Source organism: Molothrus ater, chromosome 3, assembly GCF_012460135.2.
Source record: "Molothrus ater isolate BHLD 08-10-18 breed brown headed cowbird chromosome 3, BPBGC_Mater_1.1, whole genome shotgun sequence".
In the NCBI taxonomy this organism is placed as follows: Eukaryota; Metazoa; Chordata; class Aves; order Passeriformes; family Icteridae; genus Molothrus; species Molothrus ater.
In genome coordinates this window covers 105,459,453-105,485,356 of record NC_050480.2, presented here as the reverse complement: position 1 = coordinate 105,485,356, position 25,904 = coordinate 105,459,453, and the positions used below count along the sequence as shown (strand labels likewise).

Genomic DNA, 25,904 nt, shown 5'->3' with positions numbered 1-25,904 from the left:
AGCATATTTTGAAGAACCCTGAAGTAATACCTCCCCTAATCACTTACAGTCAATTCTAATGATATCTGGTGTGACATTGCTTTGTTCCATCAGTATATGTTGACACTTCTGTCTTACTTCCTGTGCTTTATTGTAAAAATTTCAAGATGAATATATCAAATAATATGTGTGCTTACACTATACACAGAGAAATTTCTCTAAGACAAAAATCTCAGATTCACTATCAGAAAAGGAGCCCTCACTTGTATTGCTGTAGCAAATTTTGTTATAAACAATAATTTTGTTATAAAACTTCTTACATATGTTCTCAGAAATAAATTCTGAGTACTATTTATTTCACATTTTGACTTAGACATATGCTATGGAAAAACTAGACCAAAACAACCACTGCCTATGGGCAAAACAGAGACACTTTGTTTTACAAATTCTACACTAAAGAAATAATGGATACCCATCTACTTGCATCAATTCTTAAAACATCTGCATCTTGAAAACAGTAGTATTCAAACAGAATTATCATAAAAGTTTTACAATTTTTATAAAAAGGTTTGAAATCTAAATGCATATTTAAAAGCTTGTAAAACTTGACTTACATGATCAATTAATTCACGAACCATTCCATTCCACTGTCCGCTGGCATCTTCTTGGGCTCCATACTTTCCATCTTCCACCAGTCTAATCTCATAGGAAAATCCAAGGATAGTAGACAGCTCCCTGAGGAGGTCAATGCAATAACCTTCAAAACGATCATTTCCATACAAGGGTTTGTCAGACTTCTTGAACATAACATATGGCTCTTCCTGTAAGAATTAAGACAGAACGGATAATGAGTGCCCCCACACCTTTCTTCTCATTTTAGCCTAAAGTAGTAGACACTCATGTGCTTACATATGCATACACTCATGACATCACTCCCTGTAAAACAAAATAATATGAAAACCAGAATCCTTTTGGCTTTGTCTGTGTATGTCTGATGTCTTCATATATTTTCAAAGATTCACTTTGTCTTTTTTTTTTGGAAAAAAATACACTCTCAACACGTCTTCAAGGAATGCATATACACACTAAATTTAAGTGTGTTCCCTAACTATTTGCATTATACAGTAATTTAAAATGTATTGTTTGGATGGACAACATAAGCCTTTTAAAATGCAGAAACAACGTGCTTTGGCAACTGAAAAAATTTCATTAAAACTCCAAACATTGATGAAATATTTTAGATATTAGATTTTACACTTTTATTTATACAAGTATTAAACTGTTTTCTCAATGCTTTGTTAGGCAAAGCATAAAAAACCCACATGGGAAGGAAAAAGTCAGTGAAAGCACCTACTTCTCTGTTGCCTCAAGTTATAGGCTACTATTTACAAGACTGCAGCAAAACCTGAGAACATTTACACAAAAAGTAAGTTCTATGATAGACATTCCATGAAGAATGAATTAAATTTCTTTAAGAATTTATCTTCTAATGTTTAAATCAAATCACAATGTAATATTTTTTTGCATTAAGTGATGCGCAGACAGCAAACAAATTAAAATGATTGGCAGAAAAGCCATAATTATAGGAAGAAAATTTACATTTTGCAAAACAGTATTTTTATATCTGTTTCTCAGTACAGGGTGGCCTTTCTCAAGTAGAAAATGAAAGGGAAAATTACAAAAAACAATTGGTAGGTAGTTTTCCACTGCAATTTAGAACCAATATTCAAGCTGTGTTTGTTAGGTTAAATATGTAACTAGGTCTTTGCTCACTTTTGGGAGAGATTCTTTTCATTTTTTATAATTAAAAAGGAAAAAAAAAAAACAAGTAAGGTAAGACAAATAATAGTATATTCAATCATTGCACCAAACACAAGACTCAGTGAACATTCAGATAAACTCTCCAGGACAACGTAAGAAAATTCTTACAGTCCTGAATCCCCACGTCAGCACTCAGTGGGGTCAAAGGCACCTGATTCCACAGGCACCTGACTGCTTTAATAAATCAACACTCCTAATGTAATCTTCTGCCTTGAGTTTTCCCTTGATTTAAATGTTACATCCACATATAACTGCAACATAAGATTCAGTTACATAAGATTTTACCCAAAGAAATGAAAAAGACAATGCAGGGAAGAATCTTGTTCTTAAAAGAGCTGCTATATACTCCTATTGAAATAAGTAAGGTTACAGCCATATTTTCAGAAACTACATCACAGATCTTTATACAATTAGCAAAGAACAAACATGAAATAAATTGTCCAGCCAAACTACTAGGATGTTTTGACAGAAATTTCTCAAAAAACAGGTAAACAAATGACTCCAGAAGAGCTCTTCAAGATGTAGTACTGACAAGAACAAAGACCTAACAGAAAATGTGAAAGTTGAAAATGGCTTAAATGACAAGGATCACCAAATAATTCTTGAGAAACTGAAATGGTATCAGAGCAAAACCTATGTGTGAAAATAGTTGTTATTAAACTTGGAAAGTTTATATTAAATATCTCAAAGAAAATAACTGTAAGAAAAACAATTTTTCAGGTGAAATTACAATTCCTTAAAGAAATCACACCCCTTGGCAGGCAGAAGCTATGCTATGACAAAACATAGCGTGCTCTTTATTTCTGGGGTAGCAGCAATTTTCTTCACATTAACTAGTATGGTTTGGATTTGTGCTCAAATCAGGGTTATAACACAGGAATATTTTCATTACTGCTGAGCTAGTGCTTACACAGTGTCACGGCCTCTTCTGTAGGCATGAAGGAATTCCAATGTAGCTTGGAATGCTCATACACACAGATACAAGACATTTGCTCTCAGAGTTGTTCAGATATCTACAGCCTTACACATCCCCCAATGTCTGGAATCCTGGAAAAATTCTTGACAACATTTTTGTCTCTGTCTCCCATTCCAAGCAATCCTGAGTTATCTGGGACAGAATTTAAATATGTGCAATATCAGGGAGGACATATATTTGTCAATTCATGCTTTTAATTCTCCTTTACTTAATAATCACAGCAAGATTTTCTTCATTGAGCAATTCAGGTCATTGATAAATTCCTACATATTTTTCTATCAGATCACTATAGAAATCCTCAGACATTTTATCTGTTCTGCTGATGCTTTTTTAAATTTCGATAAGGAAAAATAAAAAATTCTTACAACACTTTCTGGAATTCTTAGCTCCAACTCCAAATCATTTATAGTCTTTACTCTGGCCAACTTGGACAAGGTCTACAATAGTATCTATACAACTATTCAATGATTTTTAACTTTTGATGAGAAGACTGATCAATAAGTTATTAATACTCTCTTAATGCTCTTCCTATCCTACATTAAGTAATTTCTTACTGCTACTTTTTCTTATAGTCTTCTACTACACAAAGCATTAGGGTTTTTTTCTCTTCAGATCTTTTACTTGCTATGTAAAGTGATTTCTGATGCAACTTGAGCAGGGTTGGTGTTGGCAGCTTCATCTGTAATAGCTCTTATTAATCCAAATGTTTTCTCTAATTTGCTTTTTCCTCGAGTAATAAACATTCTAAATACTGAGCATGGCATCCAGGTATCCTGAACAAGTGCATGCAAAGGGTTCTACATGCTTCATTTGCTCAAGCTTTAAACTTGTAGAATGGGCTACCATAAAACTGGTTGCTAAACCCACTCTCAGGAAAGTCTCTATTTATTAAATGTACAATCACCATTGCTTCTTGGTGGATTGTCATTTCCACCAAAATCATTCACTAGGACAATTGTCATTGATTAGGTAGGCATAGTTTTTAAACTGACTGATATGTAGATTGGCAGCTGGTTTATATTTATTTTAACATTGTTCACAATTTCTTTTCTTCCTTCAGTTCCTGAAAACACGACCCTTGAAAATTCCTAGACCACATCACAAAACCAGTACTCGAAATCTTCTAAACAGCTTCAGTTGAAATTAAGTCTTTCAACGGGACACATCTCCCCAGGAAATCAGGGGAACATCTTCCATTAGCACTTTTATTATTGCTTGGAATGACATGAGTAGCTTGGAAACAAAAAGTCACTGATTAAACTCTGACTGTAGACTCCAGAATGAATCCTGAGGAAGACACAATGTTTCCAGGAAACATTTCTACTCTAAATTAACAACAGGTTACAAATTTTGTAACAGCTTGTTACAAAATTTTAAGATCAAAGTCATCATTTGATGTCTCATTAGACTAAAATATCTTTGGTGAAGAGGGATGCAGAAGAGCCCCATCCCAAGCCAGATAAGCACTCCAAGTGAGAGTGCAAATAAAATTGTAAATGCAACAAATCCTTTTTCTGAGAAAATTTACTGAAAAGTAAACTTAGCTAAAATACTGCAAATAAAGGTATGGCTGCAAGGAACAGTGGAATCACAGGTAGATTAAAAATCATATCAGCAAATAGAAGATAAATATTTGAAAATTAATTAACTTTGTAACGTTACAGTCTGGTTTTAGTTTTAAAAATGTACAGCTAATGCTTGAATAAAAGCACACATTCTAAGAAACAATTTTCTTCAACTTCCCCTTTTTCTTTTCAGATTTGAATAATAAATATTTACTTGAATTATTCCTGTGAGTTATATTGCATTTCAACTACAAAGATATTACTAAAAATTACAACAAATTTTAAATTTCAAGTTCTTTAATTTTTTATTAATATTAATCAAACATATTTTTTTCCTTCATAATTTCAACACGGAATAGCATATTTTTAAAAGAATATAAAATTTATTACTGCCAATAGTATTGAGAAAAGAAAAATAAAGCAAAATAAAATTAATAAATCAACAAAAGGAAAGTGGAAGGCCTGATGATGAAAAGAGGAGAACCATTTGAAAATTTGCCAGTGTTAGAACAGAGATTTTGATGATTAGCTTCTGCTCACCAGAAGGTTGGATACTGGAGTGTTAGAAGACTGCCACATTTTCTTAACATTTATATCAGATAGAAGGAATACACAATAGGTTTTCACAATAGGCAGTCAAAATCCTAGTGGGAGAGGTGAAGCAACTAATTACTATCAATCAAAACAATTGATGGGTGATCCACCTTTATAAAGATAGCAAGTAAATTTATTCTTTTAATATTAATTTAAAATTTGGCCACTGAAAATTCATACTTGGGCATCCAAGAGAAAAGGGAGAGAAATTATGCACTACCCATTTGATAAAGCAGTATATATCAATAAAATACAATGTGGGAATACTATACTTTGAACCAAGTAAAATTGTTTAAAAAATTTTATAAGTATTCCTTCTAGTTCCTTCTAATTCTATTCCTTGAATTTGAACTCCTAATTCAAACCAATTTTTTTAAGGGAAGTACAATAAAAAAGGTAATTTCACTTTTCAAATGCGAAGTAACAAAAACTACTAAATTGAGAACATCACACACCTTTCATAACTTTCACACATTCCTTGGAAAAATTAAACTTGACAACTGTGAGCTTTTCTAAGCTTTGATGTAAGCAGATACAGAAAAGTACATAAAAGCTACACAGGAAAGGAAACAAGCATTTATTTTAGCAGAACAGGGCATATGAACCAGTATGATAATATGTACAGGCTGGTATGAAATTAGCATCAAAAATGCCCTAAGTACCATACACATACCTTTATAAACATGGAAATTGAATTCCAAAGTTAAAACTCTCTCAAGTTTAGAGTAGAAGATATACAAGAACAAAAACATTTAGATACTTACATCTAAAGTCTAAAGAGAAGAAATGTTACAGAGTTCTGGTAGGAGTCAATTTAGGAGAATCAAATAATAATAAATCCTTATTACTGAAGTTGAAAATTTGTTTTCTGTAGGTTTTTTGTTTGGTTTGTTTTTCTAAATGCAGAATATTCAAAAAGTAGACTTTTTAAATGAGAAAGAAATTCTGAAGTTTCAATGCAGATGGTTTTAAAATAAAGCAAAGTAATAGTATCAAAAGGATTGATATATTAAAAGCTATGATTATAAAAGATAAAAAACCAGCATACTTATTGTCTTTCAAAAGTTTCCGCCCTTCCCTAAAAAGACCTATCTCTCTAGTGGACATGCTCAGTTGGTGCTGGGGCTGCTATGGGTTCAGAACTTGGAAATCAGACAGGTTTCTTCACAAAAACTACATGTAGGTTGATTTCTGAGAAAGGTTGAAGTCCTGAGAATCCCTGTCCCTGTCCAGAAGAGAGCATTGAATTGAGAAACCAAGGAATAATCTTTCAGCTTGCTACCTGTGAAATGAAAAACTCAAGACAAAAAGGAGCACATAGTTCTGTCCTTCCGTACAGTAGATGAATTTATGAATTACAGTTTATATTTTATTACTTTTCCCATCAATATATTTTTCTTCTTCTAGAGACTCAGCCACCAGTAGAAATGCAGGGTATACTTACAGCTGTAAAGATCTAAATGACTGCAAAATATAGGAGGAAAAAGATATTGCTCCAAATTTCAGAATTAAAAATAAAAGAAAGACTGGGATATTTAAATAAAAAGTGAGCATTAAGGCAAACTACAGAGAAAAATGATTAAGGCTCCCCAGCTGGCAGTCTACTATAGACTATTGTAGGGAATTCTCACAGTGAAGAAAACATCATAGGAAAACCATATGAATAGCTTAAATCATAGAATTGCCTTTTCTTTTTTCATCTAAGCAAGATTTTGCAGACAAAAAAGGAGAGAAAAGCTGATGATGTAGGTATATTTCTAGGAGCTTTAGCATTTTCTATTGTTCCTTTGCATTGCTACAAAAATGAATATTCATTAATTTGCTTTCTGTTCAACAGAAACATATTCTTAAAGCATAAAAAAGATAAAACTAGCAAATACAGCTAGTACATATGTTTCTGCACCAAAAATGGTTTGGGTTCTTTTTACTATTCCAAGTACAGCTCTTCCAATTTGTACCACTTCTTCTGAGTACCTTTCTTCACAGTTGAAAGGAACAGCTGCAATTACCAAAACTTTTACTAAACAATAACTGAAGTGAAAAAGGCAGCTACAAGGGAGCAACTTGTGACACCAATTTAAAGTCTTTTTTTTTTTTTTCATGCATTATTTAGATACCTGCAAAGAAGATCGATACTTTTAAAAGACCACTAACCAAAAGTTAGCTCTTAAGAGAAAGGGTATCCTTGATTACAGAAAGCAGCTTTTCTCTTGAATCTCAGGAGTCTTCTATTGTGAGCTTTACCAGATTAAAATCAGTGCTCACTGACAACACTGGTATTTACATTTCTGCTATTTACCATTTCTTGAGCTAATTATTTCAACCAAAATCATGCCAGTATCACTATATAAGAGCAATATGATACTTGGAGTATATTAACTCAAACCTCATCAACAGGCAGATGTTAAAACACAAACAAACTTGGAATACCCTGAATTATTGAGTGTTTCTTATGTAATCTTGTGGGGATTGATGCAGTTTTGTTATCACAGTCTGGAATCAAGCACACAATGATGGCTGCTGAAGAGTGAGATGCAAAGGCTGGTTCATTACTGAGTAACAAAGGGAGCAGGTCACTGGCAGAGACAGGACTTTGTTCTGTAAAGCAGGAATTCTAGCAGCCAGTAGGTTCACATGAATTAAGGTTACAGATCAGTGAATAGTATCAAGAAAAATCCTAGGCAGTATATCTGGTACAAAGGAATAGCAGTATAGAGAGAGTGGAATTGGAATTATTAATAAAATTTACTTGATAATGCAGTAGTTTTTACATGTAGGAAACATATGAAAGTCAGTGGGAAGAAAATTGACAGAATAATACTCTAGAGGACATGCTTTTAATATAAGAGAATACATGACATTCAAACAAGGAATTATAAATTTATAAATTAAATTATAACTATAGCAGACCATCACTATAATTAATGGTACAAGAGGAAGTTGTGGTAAATCTGTGCTTGTCTTAGCATAACAAGAAATTACATCTGAAAGTGAGTCAGTCGTGTTCCATTTTGTATATCTGCTGTGTATTTCTCAATTAGTAAAATAAATGAAGTGAAAAATTTCAGAAGATTTTCTATCACTTGTAAAAAAACCTTATAAGCAGTGAAAACTGTATGGAATTATATGACTTATGTTACATAAAAGGTTAAAAGCACACTGGCATTTGTGTCTATACACCTGTAAAAATTCATTCTAGTTTGAAATGTCATAATACACGTTGGTAGGTAAAAGATTCTTAATAAAGTATACAACCACCAGGAAGCAGATTCTTTTGTAATATCTGCAAATTCATGACAATGGTGGCAACAGACAAACTTACCAGACAAACTTCTGGAAAATTTTAAATTTGCATTGAAATTAAAATTACTATTTCAAAATTACTGTGAGGAAATAAATGAACACGTATTTTTACATAAATAAATGTGTTTATTTATAAATAAAAAATACTTCATTCACTGCTATGAATTTGTCAACAGTGAAAATAATACAGAAGTTACTCAAATTGTTTCTTCTTGTCTAGTTTGAAGGATCAATTATATCTCTGTATAACTAAAAATTTCATCTCAATAATTGAGCAAGAGCAATTCTAAATATTTTGTACTTTCCTTTGAGGTGTCAGAATAGCAAACAAAAGTAATAAATTTTTGCTGGCTAAAATCATCAGGCTAACAGACAAAACGCACTTTAAAACCAATTATCTTTTGTGATCTCACAGGGCTGAAAAAAGCAGCTTTGTAAAGAAGAAAACAATTCAGCCAATAATAAGAAAAGTTAAATTACTAATCAATTAACATAACTCTAAAATCAGGATAACCTGCTCACAATGCAGGTAAGAGTAAACATTCATGACTGGTTTATCAACTGGTGTTCTCTCCTGACACCATAAATTCCAAGTAATTCCAAGTAAATTCTAAGTAATGGTAACGCACACTGCAGACTGTTCACTACTACTGCAATTAGTGTCTCACACTCTATCAGTTTTTCTGCATAACTGTATTTCAGGGAAGCAAATACAATTGCTTACCAAGATGGTAGTGACAATTAAAGAGCGATTGGACAGGGAATCTGTGATGTTTGCTGGTTTTCCTTTCTGATTCTCTGTCATGTTAAGGCCGCTCAACGGATCCCAAGTTCCAACCTATAAAACAGTAAATTACCGTGTAAATCACCCATTAGCTACAATTCAGCATCTAGAAAAGAACACTTTAAGAAAAAACAGATTGTTACAGGGGAAAAAAAATTGATTGGTAAGAAGTATTATTAAATTTTGTTTCAGTTTTCTGTCATTACATTTAAAGTCTGGTTATTTAAAATATGTTTAGCAATACCCTAAATTATGTTTTGTGAAGTGTGACATTAGTGTGTAAAAATTATATAAAGAATATCTAAAGCTGCTCTTAATACTTAATTTTCCATTTCTCAAGATAAACCACATCTGAAGATAACTGGGAGAAATTAATTTGCAGAGAAGAGAGCATTGTCTCTTCAAAAGGATTTACCCTTTTCTGTGATCAGAGAGAACAGCAGGACAAAATATGTTTTTGGGAAAAAGTAATGGAGAAGACAGGAACAGGCAATAACCCAATTTATTTATAGATAAATCTTCAACACATGAGTATTTTGACATTTTATACTTCAAAATAAAATCTATAGGATTTTTATCAAAGAACATACAAGGTTGTGCTTTAAAGTTCAGGTCAAGGACAGACTTTCATACTAAGTAGTAAGTAATGAGGCTTATCTGTAACTTATCTGCATTTTCATTCCTATACAATTATAATGGTAAATATAACTACCCATTTTAGAAATCAGAATGTTTTTATTACTCCATTGTCTAGGAAAACGCCCACAAATATGTCTTATTTTGGTTTTAGACACAATTTTAAACATAATTTTAAGTACTAAGTAGTATCTATAACACAAGGTAAAGATATTTTAAAACTAAACCTAGACAAAAATTAAGCATTTCTATAAGATTCATTGCAAATATATGTATGTATGTAGATAAACACACACAATTTGTTAAAATTATCTTTTCAACTGAGCCCGGAAAGACTGTTTGTATACTTTCAAGTGATTTGTTGCCACAGAGCTGTAAAGTAAATTTAAGATGCAAGGTGGTGTGGATAAAAAGAGTTCCATTTCGAAAATTGAGACTACAGCAGAGCACGAATCAGTGTCTTTTTTAATAAAGAAAAGACAAATTTGTTCTCTTTTTCTACAATTTTCTATCCCACAGGAATCAATATTTTCTCTGTCTTCCTTGCTTAACACTCAGTTTCAAGAAGTCACTCTTTTGAACTTGGCCATTCAGTACCTCATAAGCTGATCAAAGAATCATGGAGGGAAGAAAGAATATGTGTGTCTCAGAAATACATTTGGAAAAAAACCCATCTAACACATCATTTCAAAGTATTGAAATCAAGCCTTGCTACCAAAAAATCTCTCCTTCATTTACTGTTTTAATACAATTTGATTTAGTGAATTGAAAGGCTTTCAGAAAACACAAAATGTTCAGCCTTGCAGCTTGGCCGCAATCAAGAAATTTTAAAAGGGTTGCTAACATTTAATTGCAGTGTTCTGCTAATTATGACAATCATGGTGTTTGCTTTACTTCAAAGATGAAACTAGAGTAGAATAACAAGGAACGACAAAGATGAGAACTAGAGCCTGATGCTACATAACTGAAGCTGAATTAATCTCCTCTATGAGATATAACTTCAGGTACACAAGTAGCACAAAAATTTCTGAGGAAACACCAACATTTTATATGATCAATTTCAAATCCTAAATTCATTAAATCATTTGCTTTGTTCAAATTCATGTTTATATTTCAAATTTATATTGGCAAAAGGTAAGACATTGGTAACTAAAATATAACCTCTCCTACTTTTTGACATAGTCAGAAGCACAAGCAAAAGAATATCAACTGTTAGAATCTGGATTTTATCTAACTACAGACTTAACCTACTGCAGACCTATAAGAATTATCAACAGCATTACTTTAAAAAGAAACTTCTGTCTTGATAAATTGATTTATTATTTTTCTAAATTAGATTAATTGTACTTTTGCTGCTGCTTTTGTTAACCAAAAATATAAGAAATGGACCAAAATCAGAGGTTCAAAATTAAACTTTCTTTGGATTATCTTTGTTGATGATCTCAAACCCAACAATTTGTACCACAGGTTCTTATATGTTACTGATGTGTTTAGCTCCCAAATCACAGACACGTATTTTCAAATCTGCTTCTTACAGAAAAGTTTTGCAAAAACAATGCAGCAAGTTAATTATTTCCTATTTGTTTCAGCACATTGTTTTAATTTGTAAGTAGCTTTTTGAACTGAATAGAATTGCCAATGTGTTTTTACTAGAAAAGTTTAAAAGCCAAAATGAAGAAAAAGTGCATCAAGGTAGTCTATAACCAAAATTCAAACAAGCTATAATTTAACTTATTGCATCCCTTTGTTTTAAACAAACTTACAAATTTTCTTAAAATGTGAAACAGGTATTCATATATACACTTTAGAGAGAACATTCACACAGTAAATTTATTGTAAATATTGACTATATTGTCAAGCCCTCAATCTCCTACTATTCTTTCCAATTCTCCTAAATGGCTAAACTATTCTAAAGGGACCGTGCCAATCTGAATATTTTAACACTTATTATCCAAAGTACAGGATCCAAACCAGGTGTACCCATTAACATGTGCTCCACAGTGAGACAAAGAAAAATGATGGAAGGAATTAGCTTAGGCAAGAATCAGCTTATTTAAGCTGAAACAATTCCAAGAGCTGCATTCATCATTAAATATCATAGAGTATTCTGTAACGTGGTAATTGCAGTGGTCCTCAGGAACATGGAATACAATTTCCCAAACTCATGTCAAGTGTTAAAAACCTGCATCCAAGCTTCCACATATTTACATAGTTACTTCCAGGTAACTATCAGGTTACTGAAGTCCCTCAAGACCAGATATTCCCACCCAGCTGGACATGCCCACCCAGCATCACTTTGTCGCTCTGCAGGCTGCAGAGGCCTTGACTCTGTATAAGACCTGCTTAGCAATTGCTCAAACATTCCTGTTATCAATGCTGTTTTCAGCTCAAATCCAAATCACAGCCCCATACAAGCTTATATGAAGGAAATTAACTCAGTCCTAGCCAAAACCATCAAAATATTTCACCATCTCCCTCAAAAAAGAAGCACTGTCCACTCGCGAAACTTAAATTGTGCTGAGTTTACTTGTGCTCTGGAGCACTTCACAGAGATTCAGTCTCATGAGCTGCTAGTCCCAAAAATTCAGTAGCTTTCTTACTTCAGCATGTTTCAAAAGTGATTTAACTTCATGAATAGATAAGTATACTTTCAAGTATTATTCTTTTTGATTTTTCTTCAAAGTTCTCCTGAGAAAATTAACATTATTTTTGCTCTGAGTCAATCAAAACAGTGAATATGACTCATAGTGAAGTGCCACAAGCATTGTATTAGGGAGGATCATTGCCTTTCTGCAGTGCTACCCACTGACTAAGCAGCCAGAACCATGCTCAACTCTCAAAGATTTTTCAAATTTATCTATACCTTCTCTATTTAGTTTTGTGGAGTAATTAGTAGTAGTGGTAATTACATCAAGGAAATAACTATACTGCATTAGAGGTAGTAACATTTCTTCTTATTTCTGTATTTCCCATTTGCAAATTGCTTATTTTTTTTTCCTTTCTTCAGTAATATTAATATTCATGCCTTCTTTGCCAAATATAATATAAATAACAATACTTTAATACTTCTGGATCCCACAGATTTACTACATCTTTCTTTTTTTTCCCCTTTCTTTTTTTCTCCCTTTGCCACCCTGTGAAAGTTTCTGAACAAGGCTTCAAGCCAGTTGTAACATCTCTTATTCAGGATATGTGATTCTTCTTCAGTGACAAATTTTCATATCAAAAGTGATATTAAATTCAGGTATTTGCTATCTCCTTGAAGTATAAAATAATTTTCCTCACAATGCAGCCTCAGTGTAAAGACTGATTGACTGCAATTTAAATTATAATTTATTATGCTGGAGTGTCATAGTTTTGGATTTTCACTGTGCTTAATCATGAATAGTTTCAGTCTGTCCAAAGTGACTGTAATAAAATTTTGTGGTATATTATATTAACAGCACTCCAATCATCTCCTAATTTTGTCATGTTCATCTTACAAGGAGCTATCATTTTTGGCAGACATGAAATTTTATTTGGAAACACTTACTTATTGACTGATGCTTGATTATCACCTTTCATTCAAGAGTTTCAGGAACAAGTATTTTATGTAAAAGCTGAGATCACACATAGCATTTTTTTAAATCAGTGAGGAATTGTTCTGTTGTCACTGACTTCAGCAGTCATTGAACTTATAACACATGATCTAGGTAATTTCTCAGTTATACTGGTTGTACTAACAGGTAATTTAGGACATTTTTGTACAAAATCTAAGTTTAAAAAAAAGTCTTCTAGCAATTTTTCACAATATTTTTTTTTCGCCCATCCATCAATATTTTTCTCTTCAGGGATTACTGCTGAAATTGTTGAGCTAAAATATTGTCCTTGACAAGAGAAATATTTGGAAAGAGGTTAGAAGAAATAATAACAGTTTACAGTATGGAAACAGGGCAAAAGAATTCTGTGCACCATAATATGCATCTCCCCACCTTTTCTCATCACACAAGTGGAAGGATGTACAGGAGAAAAGGAAAAAAAAAAACCTGTTCAGCAACTCTTACCACATAAACAGAGATGCCTGACAAGATGGTTTGGGAAGAACAGTGAAAACATATCAGATAAGGACAAAGATGCAAAAAGGTTCCTGAAGGAAAAAGAGAATAGAAAGGGTATGGAAAGAGATTAATAGGCACAAGGGAGAAGGATTAGATGGAAAGGGAAACAGGCAAAGAGGGTCTGGGAGAGGGGGGAGAGGGAGAGGCAGAGACAAAGGGAAAAAAGGAGGAGCAGAAAGAAGGAAACAGAAAGATGGAGTGCACATGTGGATGGAGGTAGGGCACTGAGAGAAGGGTGACTCATCCCCACTTTAGCAGAATTAAGTCTTGGAGGAAAAAATCCTCAAAACTTTGAGACAGCTCTTTTAAATCAAAGAACTGGCTAAAATGTACGTCTTCATCTAGGAAGTGTCCTGCTCCAAAATTTAATCATTCACTCTGGATTCAAGAAGAATAAGGTTTGCATTCTTTCAGAATAATGAAACTTTGTTCAAAGAGAAACATTTCTCTGCGGGCATTGATTTATCTTTCTCAGTAAAATATACCATATGTTTCATATGTTTAGTAAGCAATTCAATCGAATGCACATACACTTGAATTTTCCTTTTCCTAATCTCATCTCCTTGCACCCCAGAGAAATGGCTCTGGTTTTGCTCATATACAGTAGCTGATTCTTTCTGCTCATTCCAAAGATTGCCAACATTTTTTGGTGAAAAAGTGATATTATCACTTCTACTTATCACATGACCAAAATAAGAGATGAAGGCTGTAAAAGTATCTTTTCTATGAAAATCTTTCTATACAGCTCTTGCACATACTGGGCTTTTTTAAATATCTTTATGTTTCAAAAAGTATTTCGGTTTTTGTCTCTTACTTAACTTTCAATATAACTTTTTACCAAGTTCCTTTTTTCTAGTATGTATTTTAGAGTACTACTATATTTCCTGTTGAATTTTATTGTCTTCCATATTTCTCTGTAGACCTTTTTTGCTTTATCTCTATATTTTCAGTGATGTATATATCTCCTAGTGTATTGTCAACTGAGATTTTACTTTCCAGAAATCTCACATTGCTTTGGAATTCCTAAATATCACCTAATGTTCTTAAAGCCATCCTAAATTACGAAGACTTCCTTTCCACATTTACAACACTTGTCACTTACATGCAAACTCTTCAGCCACTGCTGACTTATTTAGCTATTACCATAACATTAATTCTTCCATTTCTGTTTCCAGTAAAAAAGACAGGTTGCACTGTACTTATTTTACTTGTACACAATACTGATTTACTTTTCAAGTCTAGTCATTCTTTTCCCTGGCTAAGTTGCCTGAGTTCACTTCATGGGACACTTCATAGAAGAAATCTACTGTCAGTGTATTACTGAACATTTTAAAATACAATTTAGTTCTTGAATCACAGGTTTTCCTCTGGACAACAAAAATGTTATTACCTATGTAAGTGTTTCAAGACAAGCTCATGGTTTCTGAGCTTTTACAAATCTTCCCAGTAAGAGAAAATTAATATTCCAAAGCTAGTCTTGTGAGACAAAATTTTGGGAAAATATGTTGTTTATGCTGGCATCTCCATTCAGTGATTTACAGAAGAAAATGCAAATATGCAGTATGGTCCCTTCCCTTAATTTCTATTTTTGTTTGTGCCCACAATTACCACCTTGGGGCAATAGCTGACAGAACTTGATCTGAAGATGAAGAAAAACATAGTTCTTACAGAACACTGAACATCAGATCTAAATGCAAACTTCAAGACAGATGCCAGTTGCAAAACCTTTGCCTGCTGGTCCCAACAATGTGAGACACTGTAGCTTCCTGCAATTGCCTCTTCATGGTAAGGTGGCCGGAGGGAAGATGATCTGACTTCAGGTTATGATGGTGTCACATAGGCAGGCCAGATATCTGTACATGCTTCCTGAGCTCTTAAGTTCAAATATGGACAATACTAAGCTACATGGAAAGAGCATTTCCAAATTCTTTGGGCTCTCACTCCACCTCTGTACAAGAAACTTTAATGTCAGAAGACAACTAAACCACTGATGATACCAATTCTTAACTTTTTAGTACCACTTATACTGACTTGAGAGCAGGTACACTGCTTTACATAACACAAGAAATACTGCTGTAAATGTTTCTAGGGGTTAAGTTTTGTTTTCCTTTGTTTCCCACTCCCTTGCAGGCAAATGTCTTACACACCTTTTCAAGACCTTCTTCCTTGAGGCTGATGACATCCAAATCAAAATCTGTCCTTAAGCCATTCGTTTTGTTGAAAGTTATCCTGCCTGTGAGGCCTTCCCAGTGGGCCTGTGAAGAAAGAAAAAACAATTTCTAGAAATAAATACCTCTTCCTTTATTTTTTTTTTCTCAGAAAGAGCAAGCTGCTCCTGTCAAAATGGGATCATTAATTATTCATTTTATGTAAATAACTTACCTTGTGGCTGATTTTTTGTTTTTAAATATTTTGTATTTATTTTTTGCTAATGAAATAAAACTTTCTTTTAGTCTTCATAGACAATTTTTTAAACTTCCCATATCAGGCAATAGATTCTATTATTCTTTTCAGTTCTTTTACTGAACAAGATATACTGGAACAAGATAAAAGGCTGGGGTTTTTTTCATTCGTCCATCATTCATGCATGCATTTCCCCTTCTGCTTCCTACATACTTCCCCCTCCCCAGTCCCCAAGCTTCAATCTCTTTCATTAATGCTGGACTTCATCTTTTTTCTCAGGAAATTTCATTCAAATAAAAGCTTACATTTGGAAGATGCTGATTCCCCTGAAACCACACTGAGACAGCAAAAATTGAGGTCAGTGAGCCAGCCTTCCTAAGTTTATTCCTCACTTTTAGTAAAGTGCAATACCCTCACTTTTTTTATAACTTAAATCTACCCTAGTTCTGAAACTATACAAAGTAGGAGAGAAAATGTGGGAAGTAAAATTATTATTGGTTCCTAGAAGGAACCAATATTGAAAAAAAAAATACATTCCACTGCAATGATTCTCCTCATCAGAATATTTTGTATATCTGGATTGAGAAACACTGTATGAGAAGTTACAGTATGGGAGATTTGAATATTCTACAGTCTTGAATTGAATAGTCTTTAGCACCTTAAATCTTATAGCTTTGCTGTCCTTATCTGTCAATATCTAAACAGTATCTTGGGTAATCAAGGAGACATATAGTAATTCACTATAGAAAATTAAGAAAAAAATTAGTTTTAACCAGGAAGTAAAATTAATTCCTGGCCCCTTTAAACTTATGCCAGTATTTAGTTGATGGATTTCTCATAATCAGTCTACGGTTTAGAATTTCACGTGTTTGGGTTTTTAATGCCACGAATGCTCCACACAGACCCAATTATCTACAAATATAAGTTTTATTTAGAATGCAGTTATTTCATCTTTCCAAATTTTTAGTTCCAAGTAATACTTCAGGAAATTTAGTTCCAAGTAATACTTTCAAATAAAAATGCTGTTTTGCTTGTCAAACACCTTATATATAACAAGATGAGAGACGATCATCTAGTGAAAAAATAACAAAAAAAAAAACTAACGGGGTGAAAGCAAAAGAAAATGGGAACTGGGAGAAAAGAAAGCAGGGGAGCAGGACCCTTTATTAGTGACTTGCCTCCTTGATGAGGCTCATGAAGCGTGTCCCGAAGCGCCATGGCTTGTGGCGGTTGCACTGCAGCGAGCTGACGGTCATCTGCGGGAACTGCTGGACCGCCACCGACACCACGTGCACCGCGTCGTACATCAGCGCCGCGTCCGTCTGAAACGACAGAGAGAGAAGGAAACAACAAATTAGCACTGCTCGTTCTGCTGAAGGGAAAAAAAATGGCCTAGTTGCTTGTGCAGCACTGTAAAATGTAGGCTTGTTGCCATGTCATACATGAGTTATGTCAGGATCTTCAGGCAGTCTTAGTTTTTCTCTTTTTAATGCTGCAAAAAGGGCTCAGATAGCTACTTTTCAGGATCATGGGAGTACACGAGCATCTGATGACTCAAGTTACTTTAAAAAGCAGTATGTTAAGGAGCTATATAAATCACTGTGTGCATGTTTGATTCAAGTTGGTTATTTTCATGAGTGATGCAAAAGAAAAAAGGAAACAAGCTGAGAAAACCTTAGCTATAAAGCAAAGTGTACAGGTTCAGGAAGTATTGTTTTTTGTTTTGAAATTACAGACAAGATTACATCCCAACAGTACTCAATTGAATCATTAATAATTTTTAATGTGCATCAGTTCAAATCCCTATGGCAGAACTAATCAGTATCTTCAATAAATCAGAGGTAGATTAGAAATACATCAAAATGCACATTAATTTTATTAGTTTTCATGTCCCATCCTAAATAAATAGACTTAGACACAGTGTTTGTAAGAAATGTTGCATTAGCAAAGGACAGAGACAGCCTCTCAGTAACACTGTCATGCTGTACAAGAAAGTGATATCTCTCTCCTGTTCTTGATAAACAGAGGCCTGGTGAGTCTCGGAACCAAAAGCACGAGAGGACCTTAGATTCAGCTGGTGGAAATGAGTGCTACGCAATCTGCTCAGCATACCTTAGAGAAAAAGGACCTATTTCCCCTTCTCATTCACGTAATTAGTGAGCTGTGAAATTAGTTCTTTAATGGATAGGAAACCTGGAGATTATTGCACTTGTCACTATACAATACAATGCAATACAAAGTGAGCTTATATAGTGCCTTTCATGCAAAGGCATCCTGAGGCTCTTTACAATAAAACTAAACACAAAAATGCAAAAATATTCTACCATTATAGCCCATAAGCTACTGTTAAAGAGAAAAATACACACTCACATTTAAATGGCTCTCCCAAGGAGAGATTTCAGAATTCAAACAGAAATAAATCCTAATTTCAAAAAAGCCAGCATAAGAGGTTTCAATGATCTCAGGCTCCAAGCAGTTTATGCAGGGGGTCCAAATCAGTCAGAAAATATTTTTGCTGCCAAATTGTTCATTATCTTCAAGGCATTAAAGTGCTTTTAAGGCAAGCTGATATTTGACAAGGAGGCAGTGAAACACCAAAAAGCTGGAATGACATGCTGAGTAAGCGTCATGAAAAGTTTAATATTCTAGAAGCAAGACTTGGCAGTAGTCAAAGTCTAGACAACAGCTTTTTAAATAAGTACAACACATAAATCTGACTCAGAAATGCAAACTGGTTTTTAAATCAGTTTAATTTCTAAAACTGTAGTCCTTGTACCAATGAAGGAAAGTAGAAATTGCTATGAGACTTTAACAAAAATATCCTACCAAGAAGAAATCAGAAATTGAAGACCAGCACCAATTGATTAATTAGATGCAAATTTGGAAGCAGAACTGTTAAGACTCATCAGAAGGAATCAAATGGACATTATGCCAGATACAAACAACATGACTGTCAAATTCTATAAGCCACTGAAGTGGAAATCTGTAGAATGACAAAAAACACCCAAAGATGTCAAAGGCACACAATAAGCTCCAGCAGATATATGTTGTGAGGGACTGGAACAAGTTGCTCAGAGATGTTGTGGATTTTCCTATTGCTGCAAGTGTTCAAAGCTAATTTGAATGGAGCTCTGAGCAACCTGGTCCATGGCAGGCAGGGTTGGAGTTAGATGATTTTTAGGGTTCATTCCAACGCCTTAACATTCTATGATTCTGAAAATATGTTGTCAAAACCTGTTCATCAGAGACAAAGCAAATGAGGAAGAAAATGCAATCGTGTAATGTCCATAACTCAGTTGACAAGCCTGGTCCTATCAGATGGATAAATCTGGACCCATATCTATCAGTTACTACTGTCATCAATATAGAGTTACAAACATATCATAAATTAAGTATATCTAGATTTTCTTGCAAAGACAAATATGTTTCTAAAATTCTTTTAAAAACTCTGAACAGTTCTTAAATATTCTACTAGAAAATGTCCTATTCAAACTAAAACAGAAGTAAAAAAATTAATTTTGATACATAGTATTCTTATTCTCTAATCAGTTTTGTACCAAACTGAATTGGCTCATTAAAAATTGTAATGGAAGATATTGTACAGTTCACTTAATGCACAGCATGACTCAAGCTTATTTTGTTGATTAGTAAAGTATGCATAGACTTCATTACATTTTGGTTCTTATGCTATCTTTACCTTCATATTATCTGAATAATACTTCTACAGTAAGTAGAATAGCTTATAATTTTCATATGCAGCTCATTATTCTCTTCAAGATCATCTTCTTCTTCCTATCTTTAGTCAGAAAACTTTTATACTTGTGAGATAAATCCAACTATATTTCAAAGGTCAAACTGTTCATAGCATTTTGCTTAGTGTCTGATGGCCACTAATGTATTCTGAAAAATTTTGTGCATTAATTAAAATGATTCTTATGTTCTTTCAAGTGTGACTTCCTTAGCTGCATCAAGAATGAAAAGAAGCTGCAAATGCTCACAAATGTATACCTGCATTTGTTTCCTAGGTGACCATGACAAAAGTATTCAATAAATGCATAGAAGTGAAAGAACACTTTCACATTTTATTGACATAGTCCTTGAAGAGGTGTGAACACATTAAAGCAATGTATATAAAGTCTCTAATCAAATGTGAAGCTTATTTCATCATATACAGTAAATAGTTTGTTATTGACTGGATTTCATGGTATCATCAGAAACAAAATTCATTCAGACTGACTGTGGTCACTGGTTTAAGTGTTAACACGCCCATTTCATACTGCAACAAGATTTTCTTGCTAAGCTTGTGTTTATGGCACTTGGCCTTCCAAGGCTTTAGAACAGAATGAAAATGTTGCAATCCCATTTGGCAAAAGTAGTATAAGCACACAAGGCGGGGCATGTTCCAAATGGAATGAATTTTCCATTAGCCCTTAAAAACTGTATTTTATTTCTTACACAAGATTAAAGCCTGGGATAGAACACTGGATGCAAAGTCAGGTTGTTGGATTTGGGGTTTTTTTTACTCTCAGTATATCCAGTTTATTCATAGTCAGGTTTATGAAGGACAGAAATGACGTAGTACAATGTGGAGAGTAAGAACAGCAGCTGTTCTTTAATCTAAGAGCCTGAGCAAGTAGTAGATACTGCAGGTACAATGAGCAGCACAGCTTAAATTAAATCTCCTCCCTCCCCAGCATAACTGTTTTAGGGAAAAGGAACATTACTTAATCATCATTGCACAGTAAGGACTTGCAGTGGAATACTTACTCATTTCAAAACCATCAAAAATGTCCTATAATCACCTTAGCCTATGAGCAGTACTTCTCCTTTGATAATTACTTACTCTCCTCTTTTATATTTAGTGACAATTTAACACACAATACATAATTATTAGCTAGAAAATCTTGAATAAATGGCATATTTCATAAACAAACAAAACACTTCGATTTTTTGTTCTACCACCTGTCTTTCATTTTTCTTCATATTACTTTTGTATTTTAGGTAATTTCCATTGTGAGCACAGTGTACAGAAGAGCCCTCTGTCCAAGGGTTTTTTTTTTTTAGTATCATTATTTTCCTTTGAAGACTGATTTTCTTATAGAAGCTTCCTCTGCTTTCTTTCTTTTGAACAACTTAAAAAACTTTATGTTTTTTAAACAGTCTGATGACACTTAGAAGTCAAGAAGCAAAGACTAGCTACAGTGCAGGAGAGCTCCTCATTACTGGCACTATTACCTTCCTTAAACTTTGTCCTGTTTGACAAAAAATTAAAAAGTTGAATTTAAAATTTCTAGATATAAACTACAGAAACAATGATAGATTACATATAAAAATAAGATTATTTTTACTTATAAAAAATCTGTAGTTCCTTCATTATAGAGTCTACTAATGCTTGATCAGAAAATTTTAAGGGCTAGATCTCCAATTTTGTAAGGACAACATGATTTTAACCCATGAAACAGAGTAACAAGTAACATAAGAACATTTTCCCCTAAAAAATATAATGTGGTGCCAATGGTGCTAACATCACTCTACTTAATTCACTACATATTCTTGATCAGATGCCTCCAAACTCTACTTTCAAATCTACCCCACAAAGAGATTTTTCAAGAAGGTCCAGAACAAGAGATTAATATTGAAGAAAGAAATTTTACTTTGTCTCTCCCAGGTGTGTTAAAAAGCACAGAAATGAAGCGTGAATGAAAAATATTACAAAAAAAAAAGCTCTTATAAACCAAATAGTAGTCATTCTATCTTACTAATAAATGTGTAAATTGTATTAGATTTAAATATCTTTAACAACCATGAGAGGAACTTCTGCACAAGCCCATCAACAAAAGACATTTCAGTTAGATGATGCCTGACAAATGCAGCACTATGCACACAAATTCCAGAGACCAAACAAACTACTACTACTCACAGAAAGCTCTCCCACACTCAAGGCAATTATAACAAGTGAATGAAATTAAGAAGAAATGGCTTGCAAAACTAGTTCCTCCCCAACTCAGCTAATAAAATCTATTGCCCCTGAAATCATTTCACTTAATTCTCACTTGCTAACACATCCCACAAAACCATTTTGCTAAGTGAGATTTAATAAATCTTTCAGCCTGGGATTAAATTTTACTGTTTTATGAACTGTTAAATTGCATTGTATGCTTATTAATGCTCATGTTTTCTTACTTCTTGACACATTCCTAATTCCACTCTAGGGTACAATTATGAAAAGAGTACAGATATGGTTTTTCACCCCCAAAACTGCATTCCAATAGGGAACAAGATATGAGCAGCAGTAAGCTATAAACAATGTTCATCTAACTTTTAAAAAAATCTGTTAGCTTTTTTTCAAAATCCTCTAGTATTTTAAACAATACATAGCTGATTAAATTATTTTTTTAACTTTTAATTGTCTAGTGAATTTTAACAGGGGGTTGGTTTGCAGTGATTTTAAGTAGAGACAAAATAGATGCAAATTATTTTCCCCATCACCAAAACAGTTAACATCCAAACAAAGCAAATTACTTATTTCATATAATATCAAAGAAGACTTTACACTAATTAAAATTCTTGAACTTTTTTTAATCTAGAAAAGTGAACTAGTCAGGTAATTTTATGTTTTAAAGTGTAATCTTTTTCTTACACAAAAAGGCAAAAGAAAGAAAGGATTTCCTCTTTTGCCTCAATGCCTTCTAGTTTGATGTACAATTTGAATTGAAATAGCAAAGTGCAACATGAACAGTGACAAATTTTTAGAAAATGCCAAGAGAACGAAGGAATAGGAAAAACATTCCAAATGATAGGGATATGGTTTCCACATTTCTTGTTATCGCATTGTCATTATATAGGAAAGAATATACATTCTTTTACTGACAGAATAAGCACATATTACCTGATATAAAAGTTTGATGTGGTAGAACATCTCTCAGAACATTCTTGGATAGTAATGTCATTGAATAGAATATTTAGGTGTTAAGAAATTGGAAGTATATGAAAATTAGTTAGGTGGGTAGCTACTTGTTGCAGCTTGATTTTAACTCATTGCAGGTGAAACTTTCAGAGAACTTGATATTTTGTCAGGAATAGACATAGAAAATCTGTTCAGCAAGTAGCTTAAACACATTTCCCTGAAATAACAACAGCAGAAGTATTTCTCTCATCTGCTTGATCTTTGATTAAGACCAGAATTTAATTTTACCAAATAAAATGTTAAAGATTAGGAATATAACCTGAAGTGAATAGGAAAATTTTGAGTTATTTTTTCTGACAAGGGCACCTTGTCATTCTTGTGAAGCAAGAGCCTAAATCTGAATTATGAAAGAAAATTTCATTTAAGGTAATAAGAAATCTTAAGGAAACTTCTCTGTCTGACCAGTTACTCACACCACCTGAGCTGGGACAGAAGCCCCTCTGAAGCCACACCTTAAATCATTCAACCTATATGGCGATCTGCATTTATCTGGAATAATGGAATAAACACTAATGGAATGGCAATTTGGGGCAGGGTGGGAGGAGATGGAAGTAAAAAAAATATGTTTCTAATTATATTTTTTTGAAATGTATTTCTTAGATATTCTATTTTCTGTGATTTGATGACATATGATTTCTGTGATTTGATGAGACATATGACATGTCTCATCATGTCATAAACTCTACTAATTCAAGAATAAAATTACCTTCAATGTATTGCTTGCAATAGCAAAGGTCAACTGATTGCATAAACCTTTGCAGAACATGCCTATAATACACAATTAGGAACAAGATGTTATGATGTTTTTTATTTAAATTCTATAGTTTTATATATATATAAGTTTCTACACATATTTAAAAATGAATGGAACATTTCCAGATCAAAGATATTCTGAACTACTTTCTCAACCTTCCTTCTGAACTTCAGAAATTATGGTATCAGCTATAATTTTTTTTTTTTCCAAAAAATACCCCATTACAGTCTTATATACCTTAGGGACAGATAGCAAAAACCTAATTACAAGGAACAATGGGTCATTATTTAGTCTGTGGTAGTCTATTTCCTTTCATCTGTTCTCAAATTCAAAAAATCAATATGATTGTGATCACTGCAACTCCATCAACCACATCCACAATAAAGACCTGTCTGCTACTATTATATTAGCTCAGCATTCAAGACTTATCACACCCCATGAAAAGTCCTTCTGCATGAGCAATTCATAACTAATTACAGAAAAGTCTTACTCAGCATGCACAGTGAATACCTTTGTACCCACATGCAACAAGAAAGTACACCTGGCAATGGAAATGAGAGGCATAAAGCTAGTATAACACTGAGATTAAATGTAAATCTGATCAAAAATAGAGAGAAAACCCCACACATTCCAAAGAGTGAATCTCTAAATCTTCTATTTTTGTACCCTGTAAAAATAGTACACTGTTTAAGGATTTCAGACCTTTCACATCTTCAAATTTGGAAGGTAAAATGACAAAAAATAAATGTATATTGGTGGTTTTGCATGCAGATAAAAGAGTTATGAGTATTCATAATAAATGTCCTTCTCCTGCTTTAAATTTCTCTTCTTTTACAAAGGGCTAATGATACTGACTTAATTATCTTCAGTAAAAAAGATGATTATATGTACAGCATTGCAAACATCAGGTTTGCAGGAGAAAACAAATTGTTAAGCAGTATAAAACATAAGTAATCCATGAAAGAATATACAATTATTTCAAGATAGAATTCTGCTTTATGCCAGTCTTTTATAATTATTTTATTAATTTATGTCCTATGGCTCTGTTCTAAATAAGTAATGTTTTTTTTCTTTTGAACTAACATCCCCTTAAAATCAGTAATACCTAAAGAAAAAGGTATTAAATATACACTGCTGGCCTGTGAATTACAAAATCAATCTTTTTTTAGATTTTAAAAGTAGATATTTTGTGTGGGGATTTTTTGTCTTTGAGATTGTTTAGAGGTTTGGAGTTTTTTTGGTTCTGTTCTGTTTCATTTGAGAAGCATTTCTATTTTTAGATTCTTCATTGCCTTTTCATAAATCTTCGATCAACTTGGCTGTTATATGCAGATGATAGTCTAGACAGATTACAGAAAGTCAAACTGATCTTGCAATTTTACTCTTTTTTTTCTTTGCCAGTGTGCCTCCACCAACTGCCTTTCACTGTATAATTACTTTTTCATTTCAATGAAGTTCTCCATTAATTAGTATTTATTTTAGAAAAAAACATTTTTTTCGTGTTATGATGCTAGTTCTAGTAATCAGATTCTCATAAATTGCTGATTCCAGCTTCACGGAGTAGACACAATTAAATACATTGACATATTTGCATTAGACACATTTCATTTCTATTAGAATCTGCTTAGAGTAGGGCAGTTTATTCAGTTATTGAAAATCTGCATTCTGTTTTGTGACACTACTTTTCTGGGCTATCTTCTACAATTGCCCTCACAAAAGCAGCTATCATTGACTATTATTCTAATATATAGGCTCACAAAAATTTACCAAATTTAAGAACAGCTTCAAATGGTGGTGGTTCAAGCAAAGCTGAGTAAGTTTTAATGGGATTCTCCATGGCTAATGAAGAGAGGTGCCTTGACAATGAAAGCTTATTTGAAATTTTAGTACTTAGATATGCTTGAATAGCAAAGCACATAGACATTAAAAGTAGATTAAAAATAAGGGTGTACAAATAAAGTAAGAAAAGAAAAAAAGAAGAAGAAAAAATGTTAAGAAAAGAAAGAAAAGAAAAAGGAAAATTGT

General features: G+C 33.2%; 1 protein-coding gene across 6 annotated transcripts in view; it reads right to left on the bottom strand.

The window, feature by feature from the left end:
• The window catches only part of GRIK2 (glutamate ionotropic receptor kainate type subunit 2), a 358,260-nt gene that overhangs the window by 151,100 nt on the left and 181,256 nt on the right, over positions 1-25,904 (bottom strand). For all 6 annotated transcript variants that reach the window (XM_036379661.2, XM_054514245.1, XM_036379660.2 and 3 more), the window contains 4 exons: positions 17,337-17,480; positions 15,903-16,010; positions 8,963-9,076; positions 594-800 (listed from right to left, as the gene is read on the bottom strand). In XM_036379661.2, coding sequence (XP_036235554.1) covers positions 594-800; positions 8,963-9,076; positions 15,903-16,010; positions 17,337-17,480 — 573 coding nt within the window. The remainder of the gene's footprint in view (positions 1-593; positions 801-8,962; positions 9,077-15,902; positions 16,011-17,336; positions 17,481-25,904) is intronic.